The 19506-nt window shown below is 35.1% G+C and overlaps 1 gene segment (V, D, J or C); it reads left to right on the forward strand.

Moving 5' to 3' along the window:
- Positions 1-2168: 2168 nt before the first annotated feature.
- On the forward strand, positions 2169-19333 carry LOC127952943 (Ig mu chain C region membrane-bound form-like). The segment is given in 6 exon segments: positions 2169-2215; positions 13760-13806; positions 16834-17139; positions 17845-18165; positions 18285-18590; positions 18777-19333. Coding segments are annotated over 6 exon segments (1389 nt in total).
- Positions 19334-19506: the final 173 nt, after the last annotated feature.

Raw genomic sequence — 19506 nt, forward strand, 5'->3', positions numbered from 1 at the left:
AAAACTGAGGATTTTCTTGTGGGGTTTAAAGGGTTAAAGATTTAAGATGAAGAAAAAACAGCATGAAACATAATTTAACAGTAATAAACTGTAATTAATTTACAGGAAACAAACTGTAGAAAAACAGTTATTTACTGGCGCCCCTGCTGCCAGTAAAAAACTGTTTTTCAACTGTTTCTTGCCGTAAATTAATGGTTGCCAGCAAAAAAAGTGTTTTTCTACAGTTTGTTGCCGTTAAGTCAAGGAAAAACAGTAATATACTGTAAAATGTAAACGTCAGATTTACCAAATGAAAAAAAATTAATTTAACTAAAATATTTGTGAACATCCATAGAAAAAAAACTAGGCAAAGTCATACACTGATAATGAGAGTAAATACTGAACTTGACTGTATTAATGTGTGTTTGCACAAGAGAAATCGTTTAGTTTAATGTAGTTTTGTTGTTCACCATTGTGCTGGAGAGTAGAGCCTGTGCTTCAGTCAATGATGAGCCACAATTTCTGATTTTCTGCTGCTTTATATAAAGGCAGTAAATGTGGAGTCGCTGATACAGTGATGATCTCTGCGTTAAGTACTTCAGCATATACATGTGTGGTATAGCTGACAATGAGCTGCAGTGATTTGAGTAAAAGTCATGTATTTAGTTACTTTATTACTGCACATTAAGTGTTTGCATCGTTATATTAAGAAATATTCCTTCTCAGTGGACTCAAATGAAATAAGTTCATAGTGCTAACATCGTAGGAATGCTAGTTTTAAAAACTCGAACTGTTTGAAGCAGTGGGAGTGGAGTTAATTTCCATGGTAGAATTTACGGTAAAATACTGTTAAAAAATAAGAGTGGTAAATTAATGGTTAAGAGCTGTAAATTAACAGTACTTTACTGGCGCCCCTGCTGCCAGAAAATTACTGTTATTTAACGGCAATTTTTTTTTACAGTGTAAGAACATTAAGGTGCAGCTTAAAAAACTTGTACAGGCTTAAGAAGGTTTCGTTAAACTCAGCCTAGCTTTATCACTAGCTTTATTAGCAGTATGACATTTAGGATCAATTATTTTTACTCTATTATTAAATCTAGGCCTAAAGTATATTTCAGAGTATGGATTGAATGTTAAATATAATTCAGTGATTCTGTAATGGTTATTCCTTGTATGGGAAATACAGAATCTGTTATAGTTGACTTTGTTTATATTAACACTTCAGTTTGAAAGAACATTGAAAACTCTCTATCAGTCTATGAATGAAACAGGTGTCATGTATTTGCTATTGGTCGGATCACTGTGCAATATAACGCCCACGGTGATAAAGTCTTTAACAAAAACTTCAGACCCGGTCTAAAACTGGTTAACGTTTTAATTAGTAATGATCGACTACATAACATTGGCTACATAAATGTATGACATTACACAGCTAAAATGTGCATTTAAATAATTTGAAAGAACCTGCAGCAGAAAGGAAAATATGCTGCTGCGTGTAAAGCCTGTTGCAAGCAGAGTTTTTGAGGAAGCATGTATCACTGTGCATGGAGTGGCCACAGTGAAACATTTCACTTCATAAACCCCAATAAAATATGGATGATTTTGTTGGATTTTTGCTCAGTCGAATGATGGACCCTGGTTGCACATAATTAGTTTGGGTTCACAGTATGCATTCACATAGTTTAAGCAGATGTATTTGAAATATTGCGTGCTCTGTTCAAGCTATCTTTGACATTGGGAGTGTCGAACCACTCTCCCTGAGTCACTCTTTCACAGTTTGAGTTTGATGAATCTTGTCATACTGGAATATGTGCATGGGTACGTCTTCCATCATGATCGTCTGAGGAATAAAAAGCTAAACACTGTATCAGTTAGTGTTAAGAGAATTGTTGTCAAACATACAACATACCAGAAACTTATCACTGCAAAAATAATTAAATCCGAAAATCTTAAGTATATGCTATACATCCGAATGGCGAATTTTCTTTTGCCATTCAATGTATTTGAACAATTTCTTGCAACGTGATGATATCATATAATTTTGGTTATTATTAATTTAAAAGTATACCCACATTTGTTGTACTTGCTATTTCAGGCATATTACTAAATAGCGGCATAGAAAAGTCATTATGAAAATGTTGCGATCACTGATCCTAAAGTCAGATAAATGTGTTTGCTCTGATAACAGGGTCTTCGTTTTTGTTATGGACTGTCTGTCTGTGTATTACGGGTCTAGCTGGGGCACAGTATTTCAACCCATTAAAAAAAGCTCAGAAGCATCTGTAAATTAATGATCACAATAGTACATCTATATTGTGCAACATAAATAAAGTTTCTTCATATTTTTTCACCTGAAGACTTCATACAGTAAAATACTAAATAAATGCAGATTAAATTCTGTCTAACACTTTATAATAACTTTCATTAATAAATCATTACTAAACATTATGTAATGACTAATTGAATATTACATTAAATTAAAATGATCCTGCACATTTTAAAAATCAACAAATTATTTTAACAGATGGTATACATTGATTAAAAGCTCTTGTTAATGCACACACTTTTATTGTTATTGAGGTGTGTTATGGTCAAGGTTAAACTCAGGTGTGGTGTGTGTGTAGGTTTAATAGTTGAGTAAAGGGTCAGCAATGTATAGAAGACAATGTGATCACAAGAAGTCCAGTGCCAAAAAAGATTGAAAAAAAATAATAATAATATTTACAATTAATTAAGAGTCTCAACTATAGATTCATTCCTGCGAAAACATTAGCAAAGGATTAATAAATGATTTAAGATGCGTAAATAGGAAGTCTACACAACAAATTATCTAATATCTAATATGTGAAATTAAGTTTGATGACATTTGTAAGCATTCAAAAGTATAAATAAAAATAAACATTTAATCATTGTATAATTTCTGAAAATAATTTGTAGATTTTTAAAACACATTGAAAGTTTAATGACCTTTGTAAACATCAACTAATGATCTGTTAAGCATTATGTAATGTTTGTTAATGATTTATTATTCAAGCTTTTAACAATTGTAAATCATCTGTCAAAATAACTTGAAGATTAAAAAATAAATCATGATCATATGAATTGAAAGTTTGATCACATTTGCAAGCATTTCAGTTTACATTAAAATATCTATCTGTTAATCATTTGGAAATGTTTAATGTGTTCATTTGTTACAAGCACATTATTTCATAATTATATATTGTTAATAAGATTTAATTTCAGTAAAGCACAGAGTATAAGTAATTGCAAAATAATTCAGCCATGTTAACGTTTATGTTTGATACATGTTTAGATTGTGTTGTTTTTCTACTCCAGCACATCCTAAAGCTTTCAATGGGGTTAAGATCAAGACTCTGTGTTGACCAGTTCATGTATGAAAATTATTTCTTGTGCTCCCTGAATCACTCTTTCATTGTTTGAGTTTGATGAATCATGTCATCCTGGAAAATGTGCATGGGTAAGTCTTCCAACATGATTGTCTGAGAAATAAAAAGCTAAACACTGTATCAAGACAACTGTTGTCAAACATACAACATACCAGAAACATATTGCTGCAAAAACAAATAAATCCTAAAATCTTAAGTATTTGCTTTAAATCCAAATGGAAACTTTTTTGGCCACGTAATGCATTTGAACAATTTCTTGCAATGTGATCATATCATTTTAAATTTTGATGACCATGCTGAATTTTTTTTAAAACTTTGCGCAATGTAATTATGTTCTCATCTCAAACAGGAATGTATGCAAGTTGAGCGTTAAGTGTTTTGTTTTAGTTTTTTCAATAGGGCAGCTTTTTTCAGTCAGATTAAAGTACTTAAACCAAATTCTTAAAGCGGTCCTCAACAAACATTTATAGTGCAGAATATTATTTACGGTTTATAATATTTTCTGTATTTATCTGTTATACTTTTTCATTTGTTTCTTTGTTTTTCTTTGGCACTGAATAATCAGCATGAAAATATAGTGATCCTAAAGTTACTGATCCAAAAGTCAGATAAATGTGTGTGCTCTGATAACAGGGTCTTTGTTTTTGTTATGGACTGTCTGTCTGTGTATTACGGGTCTAGCTGGGGCACAGTATTTCAACCCATTACAAAAAGCTGAGAAGCATCTGTAAATTTAATGATCACAATAGTACATCTATATTGTGCAATAGATTTTCTCTGTCATCAACACATGTTAGAATAGACTTTATAATAAATGTTAAATGGCAATAATATACAGTACAACAATGTTAAGTGGAGAAACCTGATATGAAGATTCACCTTTTTGTACTGAGGCAACTGTGTGAAATTTATTGCATTTTTTGTGTGTATTTTATTGGATTTTTTTCCATATCATCTTTCCTGTCAAACAACAGATTCAAAACCTAATCATCTTACTTTATTCTCAATTACACTATTAGAAACATCACACACATACAGACAAACTTTAGTAGTTTCAATAAATTGGTGAAAATATTCTTTAGAAGAACCTGCAGCAGAAGGAAATTGTGCTGCTGTGTGAAAAGCACAAGGAGTTTTTGAGGAAGCATGTATCAGTGTGCATGGGGGTGGCCACAGTGAAACATTTCACTTCATAAACCCCAATAAAACATGGATACTTTTGTTGTTGTTGATTTAATCTTAACTTAATTCTGGCCACTGGTTCCACATTATTTGCTTGGGTGCACAGCTTCTTTTCTCATTCATATAGTTTAAATATAAGTATGTTGTGCAAAATCTTATGCAAATTGTAATAAATAAAGAGTATTTTTCAGTTATACCAAAATAATTCAGTCGTGTTGACTGCCATTTTGCATTATTGACACACTGTTTTTCTAATTAATGTTGTTTAGTTGATTTGACACAATCTTTTTTTGTTTAAAGCATTATATAAAAAAGGTGAATAGCTTCCTAAAGCTTTCAATGGGGTGAAGATGTGGTGCCACTCTGTGGTGACCAATTCATGAATGAAAATTATTTTTCATGCTCCCTGAGTCACTCTTTCACAGTTTGAGTCTGATGAATCTTACAGTATCTTTGTCATCCTGGAATATGTAGACGTATACATCTTCCATCATGGTTGTCTGAGAAATGAAAAACTACAGTTAGGGTAGAGAATTGTTACCAAACACACAACATAGCAGAAGCAGAAACATATTCACTGCAAAAATAATTAAATCCTAAAATCTCATGTATTTGCTTTTTTAAATTCAACCGGCGGATTTTCTTTGTCTATTTTGTTTTATTTTAACAAGATGCATTTATTTTTCTCTCCAATCAATTAAATGTAGTGGGCTAAAAACACGCAATCCTCACACATTTACAGTGCAAAATTATTTAATTATTTATTTATTCATTCATTTATTTGTTAATTTATTTAGTTTTACATTTTAAATTATACCTCCATTTTAAAACGTGCCTTTTCATTGAGAAGTCAGATAAATGTGTGTGCTCTGATAACAGTGTCTTTGTTTTTGTCATGGACTGTCTCTCTGTGTCTAACTGGGGCACAGTATTTCAACCCATTACAAAAAGTTCAGAAACATCTGTAAATTAATGATCAGTGAATCCATCATGTGTAATCAAATAGATTTTTCTCTATCATCATTTTCACCTTGAGACTTCATACAGTAAAATAATCAATAAGACACTGTTAAATTCTGTATTTATTACATGCCCATTTAGACTACACTAAAGCATGACAAACACTGCCATCATATGTAAATATTTTGCAGTTATTATATCTTACACAAAGAAGTAAAATTAGGGCTTAATAATATTTATTCAATGACAATAATGCACAACAATGATAAGGGTGACACCTGACTATGATATGAAGGTTTACTTTTTTTTACACTGACAATTCTGTGTAATTTGCTGCATGATATGAATATTATTACATTTAGAAGTTGTATTTTAATGCATCTTTCCTTAATAATGCCATCGTTATTTTATTCCCTTTCAATCAACAGTTTCACTTAAACCTTAGCTATACTGAAATTAATTCATAATGACACTCTTTGAAACATCACCCACAGTCACACAAAGTTTAATTGCAGTAAATCAGTTTTTTTATATAATCTGATATAATGTTGCTTTATCTTTATTCTGTGTCATATGAGCTCAAGTCAAACTGAAATGGCTGTTTACATAAAACAATTTTTAACAGATCGGATAGATGCTTCCAACCAAAAGAGCAGGTGTTTCCTGGTGATACAGTCAGATCAAACCTCTGAGCTCTTGGTTGAACTGTTAAAATAACCCTATGCTTTTCTTCTGTAGATTCTCTCTGACATTTGGTGTTAACAATAACCTTGATATTTTATATATTTTGTATCAAACATTTAAGAATTACTTAGAATAAAACACTCCGCAAACAAATTTGGACTTGAACTTGAAATGTAACCATGCACCATTGTAACAAGGAGGCTGAAGTAGTATTAGAATCCAGTTGCAAAAGTTTTTTAGGGAAAGATCTTAGAGACAGAGTCGTTAAACCAGGCAGAGAGTCAGTAATTTAATGGCAGTCTGATCTTTCAACATACACAAGGGGTACCCAAAAGGCAGAGACGAGTAAGCAGGCGAATGGGTCAAACACAAACATCAGTCCAAACAGGCAGTAAATCCAACGGGGCAATCCAAGAATCAAGAATTTGATAACAGGCATAATCATACACAAACAGGCAGTCAGAATAATCAATGGGAAAACACTTGGTAAGGCAGGTAAACTGGCAATATTTCGCAATGTGGAACACGCTGATTCGTGTTAAATAGTGGCAAACAGGAAATGACAGTAGAAGCAGAGGGCGCAGTGAACAGTTAGTATTCAGGTGAGGGCTCCCTCTGCTGGCATGACATTACCGAATCCACTTTCCTTTGAGTGCCTCCTGGCACTCTGCACGGACTCGAGACTTTCATCGAGCCAGATCCAATCGACCAGTGCCATCTGGAAGGTCACAGAGAATTGGAATCGGGTGAAGAAGAGAGACCAGCGAGCTTGGCGTGGGTCTTTTGGCACCTTTGATATATTCTAGGTTCTTGTTTTCAGTGATCATCTGAAAAGGATGGACTGCTCCCTCGAGCCAGTGTCTCCATTGTTCGAGGGCTGCTTTCATAGACAACAGTTATCTGTTCCCACCATCACAGTTATGTTCTGCCACTGTTAACTTCCTTGAAAAGAATGCAGAGTCAGAAGCATCCACCTCCACGATGAACAGGAGATTGTGGTCAGGATGTTTGAGGATGGGACCTGTTGTAAATTTGGCTTTCAGTGTTGAATGCTTGAGTCACCTCCTCATTCCAGTTTCGATGGTTTTCCCTTTAGCAGAGATGTCAAACGGGAAGCAACCATACTGTAGTTTCTAATGAATCGCCTGTAGATAAACCCCAGAACCTTTGAAGTTCTTTAACGGTGGATGGTTGTGGCCATTCTGTGACTGCCTTGGCTTCATCCATCCTTACACCCTGGTGCCTACTGTGATAACCAAGAAACGCTGCCTGTCTGACATGAAACTCACACTTCTCTGCTTTTACATAAAATTGATTCTTCAGTAGTCGAGTTAGGATGGTCTTGACATGAGTAATGTGCTCTGTTTCTGAATTGGAGTATATAAGAATGTCATCATGGAGGGCAATTACATACTTATTCAGTAAGTCTAGCAAAATCTCATTGATGAAGGACTGGAAGACAGCTGGAGCATTGGCAAGTCCATTTGCCATGACCAGATACTCATCGTGCCCCCTAGTGGTGAGGAAGGCAGTTTTTCATTCATTGCCATCCTTCCTTCTTTTTTCCTTCTAGGGCTGAAGGAACCAGTGGCAGGGAGCATCGAAATTTGACAGTGACATTATTCAGTCCTCTATAATCAATAGAGGGTCTCAGTCCTCCGTCCTTTTTCTCCACAAAGAAGAATCCTGCTGCAGCTGGTGATGTAGAAGATCAAATAAATCCTGAACTCAAGGCCTCCTCAATATATTCCTCCATAGCTTGAATCTCAGTTTGGGATAAAGGGTAAACTTTACTCTTGGGAAGCATGGCATTGGAGAGTAAATCAATAGTTCAGTCCCAGGGCCGGTGAGGTGGTAATTACGTAGCCTTGGTTTTACTAAAGACTTCTGCTAAGTCGTCATAACATGTGGGAATATTGACTGCCTTGGTACTTGTTGGACTTTCAATGCTAGTTGTGTACCATGATTGGGGAACTGGGGTAAAACATGACTCTCACAGAAAGCAGACCACGTCGTCAACTCACCCTGATTCCAGGAAATGACGGGGTCATGAACAGACAGCCATGGAAATCCTAGGATGACGTCATGCTTGGGGGAGTCGATGACATAAAGAGATATGGATTCCTGATTAAATAGACCAACTTGAAGGTTGAATGTCTTGGTTTGTTGAAACATACCATTTCCAATTGATCTATCGTTGATGGCTTTAATCTTGATAGGTGGTTTGCAAGGATGAGTAGGTATGTTATATTTCCTAACGATATCCTTATAAATGAGGTTTAAGGTGGCTCCAGAGTCAATCATTGATATTAAAGAAACAGACAAGTCTTCAGTTTTCAAGGTAAGGGAAAGGTAAAGGTAAAGACTGGTTGTTAGGTAGAGAGAAATGTTCTGGATTTACCAGTTTGGAGTCTTGAGCGCTGACAGCGATGGCCTGGTTCACCGCAGTAAAACCTTAAACACAGCTGACATAGCCTGGCTTTTTCATTCACAGATAGTTTGGAAATTTTACTTGCAAGGGTTCATCCCTTAACTTGATGGTAGATGGGATTATGACTTGATTAACAGTTAGGGAATTAGGCGGAATCTCTCTAGTACTGCTTCTTAGTGGGGTTTGTCTCATTAGATTATCAATCTTAATGGTGAGAGTTATGAAGTCCGAGAATGAGCTCTCTCCTTTACACAGCAGTGTTCTGCCTGTAGATCAGTGTTGAGGCTCCTCTAGAACACAGCTTTAAGATAAGCATAATTCCATCCACTCTGAGCAGCGAGCATTCAAAACAAAATGGCATACTCCACGGCTGTTCTGTTGCTTTGGGAGAATTGCAGAAGCTGGGGTCTTCACAGACATTTTCAACCTGTCCCTCACCTAAGCAACTGTTCCAACATATTTTAAGTCCACATTCATTGTGCCAGTACTGAAACATTCCTCACTAATGTGCCTGAATGACTATTTGCCCGTAGCACTCACACCCATCATTATGAAGTATTTGAGGGACTGGTCCTAGCACACCTCAAAGACTGGCTCCCACCCACACTGGACCCACACCAATTTGCCTACCGCAGAAATAGGAGCACAGAGGATGCAGTATGCACAGTGCTGCACTCTGCACTCACACACCTGGACAATAACAACAAGTATGTTAGGATGTTGTTTGTTTACTTCAGTTCAGCATTTAACACCATCATTCCCTCCAAGCTGACCACAAAACGTGGAGACTTGGACATTAACACCTCACTCTGCAACTGGATAATGTACTTTCTGACCACACCCACTCCACCACCATCACACTTAATACCGGCGTACCACAGGGCTGTGTGCTGAGCACATTCCTTTACTCCCTTTACACCCACGACTGCAAGCCTGTGCATGGAACCAACTGCATCATTAAGTTTGCAGACGACACCACTGTGATTTGCCTCATCAGTGACAACGATGAGACTGGCTACAGGGAGGAAGTTCAGCACCTGGCCACATGGTGTGCTGACAACAACCTGCTCCTTAACACCAGTAAGACAAAGGAGCTCATTGTGGACTTCATGAAGAAGAAAAGAGGCATGCATGACCCCATCCACATTAACGGGATGGTTGTTGAATGTGTCTCCCAAGTTCCTGGGAACCACCATCTCGGAGGACCTGTCTGGACCACAAACACCTCCAACCCAGTCAAGGAGGCTCACCAGCGGCTCTTCTTCCTCAGGTCACTGAAGAAGAACCAACTGTCTTCAGCCATAGTGGTGAACTTTTACCGGTGCACGATCGAGAACATCCTGACCAGTTGCATCACAGTCTGGTATGGGAACTGCTCAGTCCCCCCCCCCCCCCGCCCACATCATACACACAGACTCCTCACCCTTCTTCATCACTACTTCTGATTGATTTATTTATTTATTTACAACAAGCAAAAAACACTAAACTTGTTATTACTTGCACTAATGTCTGTTCATCCAGAAACACTGAATAATCTATTTGCACACTGAAATATTTTCTATGCACTTTACTGTCCAGTTCAGTATTTACTCTCATTATCAGTGTATGACTTTGCCTAATTTTTTTTCTATGGATGTTCACAAATATTTTAGTTAAATTAACTTTTTTTAACATTGTAAATAACATTAACATAATATACATAATAATATACATTAACATTTTACAGTATATTACTGTTTTTCCTTGACTTAACGGCAACAAACTGTAGAAAAACACTTTTTTTGCTGGCAACCATTAATTTACGGCAAGGAACAGTTGAAAAACAGTTATTTACTTGCAGCAGGGGTGCCAGTAAATAACTGTTTTTCTACAGTTTGTTTCTTGTAAATTAATTACAGTTTATTACTGTTAAATTATGTTTCATGCTGTTTTTTCTTCATCTTAAATCTTTAACCCTTTAAACCCCACAAGAAAATCCTCAGTTTTAAATGAACACTTATAATGTGTGCACACTACAGAGTGTTAGAGTAACACTGAATCAGTGAAGTTAATGAGATAATTCGGTGATTAATTGATGATTGAGCATTAGTATAAACACCTGCAGAATCACTGAAGGAAAGAGAAACACAAGATCTACAAATGACTTCAGCCACAGGCTTAGATGAAATCAACTGAATAATAGAATACATCAAATCTCTCAAGATCTGATTAAACAACTACTAAAACAGCTTCACCAGATTCACATTACTAACCAGACTGACTTTATTTCTGTCAGATGTCTACAGAAGAACTTATGGAGAGTTAAATAGGTTTAGGTGTTTTTTTCACTACCATGATGGAGATCAGTGTTTACTTTAGTTGAACTCTTGAACATGACTTTTCAACAACTAAGGATTTTTTATTTTATTTTTTTACATGCTGTAACAATGCGCCTTTGGAACTTGTTATAGCAAAACAAAAGTACACAGAAGAAAAAAAATCTGATATTGTTGTTTATAGATTGACAAGAACAAATACTATTATTTCTGATCTAATCCCGTGTCTCTTCTCTTATTGAATATTGATACTACAGCATAAGAAGGAACACTGCTGAGCCATAAGTTATAAAAGACTGTTAAGAAAATTTCACTCATAATAAAAAAAAAAAACCTTTGCTGAAATTTAGACAGAAACATCAAGAATCAGCGTATGAATCACAACAATGGTGACAATCCACAAAATAAATGAACAGATCAGTTCTGAACATCACAACACATGCTACTAAAACTTAAAACAAATGCAAAATTATAAGCACATAAGAATTCAAGAAAATAAGTGAACAATTCAGTGGCATAATTTATTCATGCCGCAATGCATGCTGGGAGTCATGGTTGAGTTTTATCCTGTGCTGGTACCCAGCATGCATTGCATCATAAACCTTTTGATTGTCACCATTGTTGAGATTAATATGCTGATTGTTGATGTCTCTCTTTCAGTGTTGTGAGGACTGCTGCCCAAAATATTTAAAGCTCAAAATTTCGTTAAATCCATATCCAGATAATCACATTACCATTCAATCTTATAAAATTGAAGAAACAAACAAAAGAAAAGTGTTATTCACTCATATATTTCAACACCTAATTATTAATTGACTATTATAGCAACAAGTCAGTCAAGTAGATCATGCTTGACAGAAACCATCATAATCACTTGACCATGAAGATTAATATTGCTGTAACAGATGTATTATAAAGATACAAATATAGCAATGAAACAAAAGTCAAGGGTCAGGAGCCCAACTAAAGCAAACACTGATCTCCACAATGGTGATGCTAAACGAAACTAACATTATCATCTACATCTCTGTAATTCTCAATAAGATCTTTTGATCTCTGATCTGACAGAAATAAAGTCAGTCTGGTTAGTAATGAGTGAAGTTGATAAAGCTGTTTGTTGATTGTTGAAATCTTCAGTTGATTTCATCTAAAGCTGTGGCTGAAGTCAGTTGTATTTCTTGTGTTTGTCTTGTTTCTTTTTTCTTCAGTGATTCTACTCGTTAACAGCAGCTGTTGATCATTGTCTGAATTCACTCATTAGTTTTCATTCTCTCTGTTAGGTGGACTATATTAGTAAACTCATGTAGGGAATAGTGAATGAGGGTGTAGCGTGTGTTTTGAAACACAGCCGCTGAGTGTCGACTTTGAACGTTGTTAATTTACGATATATAACAGCAGGCTACCTTCTCGAAAACGACGAATATTACCCAGAATGCACTGTTTTACTGAAAAACAGTATGTTACTGTCAAAATTTGGCCGGTTTTTTACAGCGATTTTTAACAGTGTAGGCAGAGAGTCAGTACTGTAATGGCAGTCTGATCTTTCAACATGCACAATGGGAATCCAAAAAGCAGAGACGAGTAAGCAGGCGAATGGGTCAAACACAAACATCAGTCCAATCAGGCAGTATGGGCAATCCAAGAATCAAGAACGTGATAACAGGCAGAACCATACACAAACAGGCAGTCAGAATAATCAATGGGAAAACACTTGGTAAAGCAGGTAAACTGGCAATACGTAGCAATGTGTGAACGCTGACTCATATTAAATAGTGGCAAACAGGAAATGACAGTAGAAGCAGAGGGATCGTGAACAGTCAGTATTCAGGTGAGGGCTCCCTCTGCTTGTGTGGTGTTGCCACCATAAACACTCAAATTAATTGTATAATTTTTTTCACAAAATTATGAGTTATACAGCTTTTAGAAGTAAAATCAATATATAATTTAATAACTGTCAAAATCTGCAAACTGATATTCCAAGAATTCCCTGAATGACACTCAAAATGTTTAAAGTATTTTGTTCCTTAGAAGTTTTTGTTATCTTAAAATCTTAAAATTATCATTTTAATCTCATGTCGACAGTTTAACAGATAACAGATATAACTAAACAGAAAAGTCACTTCAGAACTAACAAAGGATTGTTGGTCTGCTTCACTCAAGTGAACAGCTTATTGTGTTATATTATGAGAGAGATGAACTGAGTGATTGACACCTGCATCTTATACAAAGTTCATTCTTCAGCTCAGTCTAATATTCACAATAAAACATTAGTTTAAATGTCCACTGAAGAAAGAGTTATCTTTGTTGTAAGATCCTTTCTGCTTCTAAGATGATTTGCATCCTATGCTGAAAGTAAAAACATTTCCTTGTTTCTTTTAAATTAAAAAAAATATATATTTATATTTTGAGGATCAGAAGTAACAGCTGGTTGCATTTATGTAGACCTATGTATAAATTAATGAATGAACGAATTTCATTTATTATTATTATTATTATTATTATTATTATTATTATTATTATTATTTTAGTAGTAGGGCAGATGCAGGAAGGGTTTGGGTTTAACTTTTCAATATCAGTGTCTTCATGTTTTGGATAGTATAGGACATTAGTGTTATATCTGTAGTTCAAATCATATCTCAGACATAATATTTCTTGTATACACTTGTGTATACAATTTTCACTGAATCCATTTAAAAGAAAGGTAAAATAACAAATGTTGGCTTTGAGGTTTGATCACATGAACATTGCTTCTTCTTGTGGGTTTTTGGTTAGTAGCTCAAAGGCACCAGTCACTGTGTCTACTACTTTGACTACTGGGGAAAAGGGACCAAAGTCACCGTTTCATCAGGTAAGATATTGTCGATACTTTCTGTTATTCCATTTTTATACAGTTTTGAAGATCATGTATTTTTCTTGAAACAAAAAAACATGCAGCCATATTTAAAATGTTTGTCTTTGCAAATAGTGGAAAAGGGACGTCGGTAAACATAGTTAGGCTAGGAACAAGGAAGTGCGCACTAAAATGTGTCAAAACTAGTCGCTTTGAAAAAAATGGAGGCCAATGGCAAGACAGTGTAAATATACTATAGGGTTATGGTATGGCTCTTATCGTAAATCTTCTCGTTGTGACGGTGCTTTTGACTACTGGGGAAAGGGAACAAAGGTGACCGTAACATCAGGTAAGACATTCGATTTTTGTTTAGTTAGAGCCGAACTACAAAAAATAACAAAAATAAAAAATAAAAATAATGCACGTTTAGTAGCAGACTATTTAGTCCACTCGTTTAAAAAAGAGACAGAAAGAAAAGTCATGGACAATGTTGCATTTAATTATAAAATAAAAATCATTGTAGCTGGGTTTGCTGATATATGTATAAATCGTTAGTGTTTTTGTGCGCTGAAGAAATTAAAAGTATCACTGTGACTACGCTGCCTTTGACTACTGGGGGAAAGGCACTTCGGTCACAGTGACATCTGGTAAGAAGTCAAATTAAATCTTTAATAAGCGCTGACAGTTGTTTTAAATATAATAGCACAACTAAATGTCCGTTTTACAAGAATGAAAGTTAGACTGAATTAAAATGATAAATAGTTCTATTTGTGGCTTAGGAAAATAAATAAAAGTGACTTGTCATTCGAGCGTACATAATAGCTATTTTTGTACAATATCCATGTCTAAAACTGTCAGTGTGACAATGCTTTTGACTACTGGGGGAAAGGAACCAAGGTCACTGTCTCTTCAGGTAAGAAAACCTTATTAAAACAAAATCTGATCTAAGTACGAAAACTGTAATAGGTAGGCTAATTTGTCAAAAAAAGAAGAAGAATAAAAAAAAAGGTTTTTATATATAAGCAGCATCTAAATGTCTATTTAGCCTATACGATGCGGACAATCAAAGTTAGGACATGTCATTAGTTTCACTAGAAACGCAAAGATTCACATTAATTATGACTAATTACATTTGACATGTTTTGATGTGTAGCCTACACGCATTCAGATAAAACAACTAATCGGCTGCAGGTCGTTTAACAGATCATGGGTATTTTTGAGTTGCATTTTTATACTGCGCTGTAACATTAAACGAATATCGTGTAACTGGGCTTTCGACTACTGGGGAAGCGGCACCAAAGTCACCGTAACAAACAGTAAGATTTTATTATTAATTGCCAGGAAAGTTGTAGCCTATCGTAAAATAAGACAGAATGTAACGTGTAGGTTTATGTGTTATTATTTACAGTTTTCTGATTATATCTTAAGAGTTTTCAATTGATTGTTGTCAAATGAATGTCATTCCATTAGAAAATGTTAAAGACTATGGCTACATACATTTATAATGTTTCTTTGTAAAGCTACTAAAAAACGAACAAAAGTCAATAACAGCATTGTTAAACGACTGCTTTAACTGTTCATTTTTATTGCAAGCGTTGTCAATTTGTGCAACTATTGTAAGCTGAAAACAGCTATGTATAGGCTAACTTAGTAACTAGACTGCAGCGTGTCTCGTGCGTTTAAGCTTTTACCACTGCTATGGCCAATACATGTTATATTTTAAAATAATAAATCGAATTCCGCTATTACTAAGACAATACAATTTCTAAAATAAAAATTCAGTTCTAAATAAATATATAGCCTAAGCAAAAGGTCTTAGGTCGATACCCAACAGGTAGGCTATTTAATAAATAATGACTAATTGATTTAGGCTTATTATCCTATTCCTAAATTCAATGTATGTATGTATGTATATATATATATATATATATATATATATATATATATATATATATATATATATATATATATATATATATAGGCCTATATAATTAATTCTCGAATGATTGGGTTTGTTTTCATTTGTTCGTTTGAGACACGTTTTTTTAAGGTTCAATTCTCGCTACGACTTGTGCCTTAATTATACTCATAATTTTCTGCGTATTAATAGTTAGTATGATAGTGGGTCGGGTTAAGAGATGTAATATCATCATGCAGAATATAAGTCGACTACTAATAAATGGCAAATAGGTTAATAATTGGCATGATAATAAACAACTAGTTAACAGTGAGAATTGTTTCCTATACTAAAGTGTTATATTTGTTTGCTTTAACATACACACTGCGTACGTTATGTGAACTGATTCATTAGAAACGAACTGAAAAGTAATCATGCAGTAAAAATTTCCAGTAATAAATTAGTTTAGATATATAACACTTTATTTATTACAGCATCCAAAAAAAAAAAAAAACAATCACCTAATCCGCAAGATTTTGTGTTTTATTATGCGACCCGACGATATATTTTATAATACGATTATAATAGGATTCTATTTGGTCAATCAAGCACTCAGCATCACTAACAACTGTTTGTGCTCTCAATCTGTGCTCTCTGACCTCCAATCAATATTTAATATCCATGTAGTAGCCTTACATACTAAGCGTGTACTCACACTAGGCACGGTTGCCTTGAACCGAGTCCGAGCGCGATTATATTCGGTCGTAATGATGTCAGAAGACACAAAATAGCATCTGTTCCGCGCTCCGGGCGATTAGCGCGCAAACTGCATGCGCACCGCGCCCGAGCCCAACCGAACCGTGCGGCACTAGCGCGCCACGACATATTATCAGATGATCTGCAAAGCCACAGGATGATCGGGACATCGAAGCAAAGTCTTCGATAGCGATGTCTTTCTTCTTGCTTAAATCCAGTTAATCGCCATCGTTTTGTTTTGTTTTATTTTTATTTTTATTCAATTGAATATTTGTTATATTTTATTCGTTTAATCAATCCTTCCGGTCATTCATTTGAAATAGTCTAGCTGTCTAATAGGTCTAATAGTGTTCATATGTATATTGTCTGAGAACGATGTATTGTCTCTACAGCCGAATCATCTGCACCAAAGTCAATCTTCGCCATGTCCCAGTGTACTCCTGATACTTCTGGGTATGTCACCGTTGGCTGCATGGCAAGAGGTTTCGCACCTGAGGACTCGCTTACTTTTAAATGGACGGATAATACTCAGAAGGAGCTGAGTGACATCGTGCAGTATCCAGCATTCGGGAGTGGTGGACAATACACCAAAATCAGCCATATGCGCTTAAAAAAAAGCGATTTGGATCCCCAAAAACCATACACGTGCGAAGCTTCAAATTCTAAAGGAAAAATAGAAACTAAAATTACTGGACCATGTAAGTAAATGTTTATTATTATTATTATTATTATTATTAGCCTATTATTATTATTATTAGTATTATTATTATTATTATTACATTAGCTACATTAGCTAACATTAGCTAACATTTTACATTAGCTACTTAATGTGTCTGTCTAGGCTATCTTGCTGTTGGATTAAGATTATGTTGTTGTGTCTTTGTGGAGGCTGAAGTTTGATTGGAAATTTTAGCACACTCTTTGGTTTAACCAGTAAACCTGCCGTTATGTCAAGCAGTTGTCCTATAATAAAGTCTGATGTCAGTCAATGTGTACACCAGCTGAGAACAGCAAGGCCACAAATATAGCTAGTCTAAAAAAGCTAGAACAGAAAAACACATTTTGGGTTACACAATTTCTTTAATCAATTAAATGCCCCGAGGCTTTCAGAAATACCTAAGGTAATACAATTACATATGAGAAGTTTCCCTGTTGTAAAAACCTAAAGAGGAGAAGAGAAAGCGATATATATATATATATATATATATATATATATATATATATATATATATATATATATATATATATATTAATATATTTTTCATTAAATATAATTACACAACATTTATCACTGACGTTCAAACTTAACCAAAAGTGCATCTTATGGGCTTGCTTTAAAAGTTATGTTGCACTATTTTCTTTTGCTTTTCATGTCCCCTCTGCTTTCTCCTGTATGTTGCCAGCCCCACCTCCAGATCAACGTGCAACCGTGTACTTAACAGTACCTACAAAAACGGAGTTAGAAAATGAAACAGCAACCTTCACGTGTTTAGCCCGACGGTTTTCGCCTAAAACACACACGTTTGAGTGGTCTCTGAATGGTCAGAAGGTGAAAAATGAGATAGACAAATATGAAAAAAGTGAGAAGAATGGCTCAGTAACCGAATATAGTGCCACGAGCATTTTTCAAATCAGTGCCGGGGAGTGGAAGAAATCAGAGAGCAAAGTTAAGTGTAAGTTCGTGCACAAGGCGGGAAATGAAGAAGTAGAGGCCGAATATGCAGGTATGTTTTCTCTTGACAACTGTGAATGTTTTGAAAATGTAAATGTTTCTATTTTTTTTTGTTTCTTTATTCATATTATGTCTATGTACCCAAATTTGTCTGTTTTTTTTTGTACCCAGCTCCTATTCAAGATTGCAGCGATATTGATGTTCATATAGTGCCTCCCTCCCTTGAAGCCATGCTGAAAAATAGAACAGGAGTGCTGAAGTGCAAAGCTTTAGCAGAAAATACAGGATTTGCCAAAATAACAATAACAGCTGATAAGAACAACATCGCTGAGAGAGATATAAAGGGCACCTTCAAATATGTGGAACTTGATGCCCCAATAGGCTATGAAGAATGGAGCAACGGCACTGAATTTACCTGCACCGTTGAGCACAACGAGCTAGCAGAGCCCAAGTCGACCAAGTTCGTCAGAGAAAATGGTATGGGTTTTTCTTTTTGTAAAACATCATGCAGATCATGTTTTCAAGAGTTCTTTTGATTTATACCATAACTCATTACAACTGACGTTAATATAGAGCATATAGAGATATACAACAACAACAACAAAAATATAAGCAAACCACTCATGACTCATTCTGGTCTTAACTGTGATCTTGTATTACTAGGTAAAAACCCCAAGAAACCCACTGTTTTCGTATTAGCACCCCCAGAGCACAAGCCGGGTGAACCGATGACCCTGACATGTTATGTGAAGGACTTCTACCCCAAAGAGGTGTATGTGTCTTGGCTTGCTGATGATGAACCTGTGACTTCTAAATACAGCACTAGCCTGCCAATTCAGAAAGATCAAACCTTCTCAGTCTACAGTCAGCTAACAGTTAATGATTCCAAGTGGAAGAATGGTACAGTGTTCAGTTGTGTCGTGTATCACGAAGGCATTGATGAAAAAATGCGCGTACTGACGAGATCTATTATTGATAACATTGATAAGGCAGGTGTAATTAATCTAAGTATGAATACCCCTGCATCTTGCATGCCCTAAAGCATTGTGTATGTGATGTCTTCCTGTTATGCCTGTTAAGTGTTTTCTTTTTGTTTTTGAGTTGCATGTCCATATTTGTAATTGTGTTGGTCTTTAATGTTTGTTGCTTCTTGCTTCTTTGAGATACTTTCTTGCATATTACATTTAGGAAAATACTAATAAAAAAGAAACAAAGCATAATTCCTGTGCATTTAATTTCTGTTATTATACTTGTTTATTGTATTTCTCTGTTGCAGCTTATGTGAGCATTATAGATAACAAACATCATAAAATAACAAAACATAAATTGCAATAAAAAATGCATGTATATTTATTGAATGACAAAATGTGTTAAAATTAAAAGATGAAACTTA

Source organism: Carassius gibelio, chromosome B3 (genome assembly GCF_023724105.1).
Source record: "Carassius gibelio isolate Cgi1373 ecotype wild population from Czech Republic chromosome B3, carGib1.2-hapl.c, whole genome shotgun sequence".
Lineage (NCBI taxonomy): Eukaryota > Metazoa > Chordata > Actinopteri > Cypriniformes > Cyprinidae > Carassius > Carassius gibelio.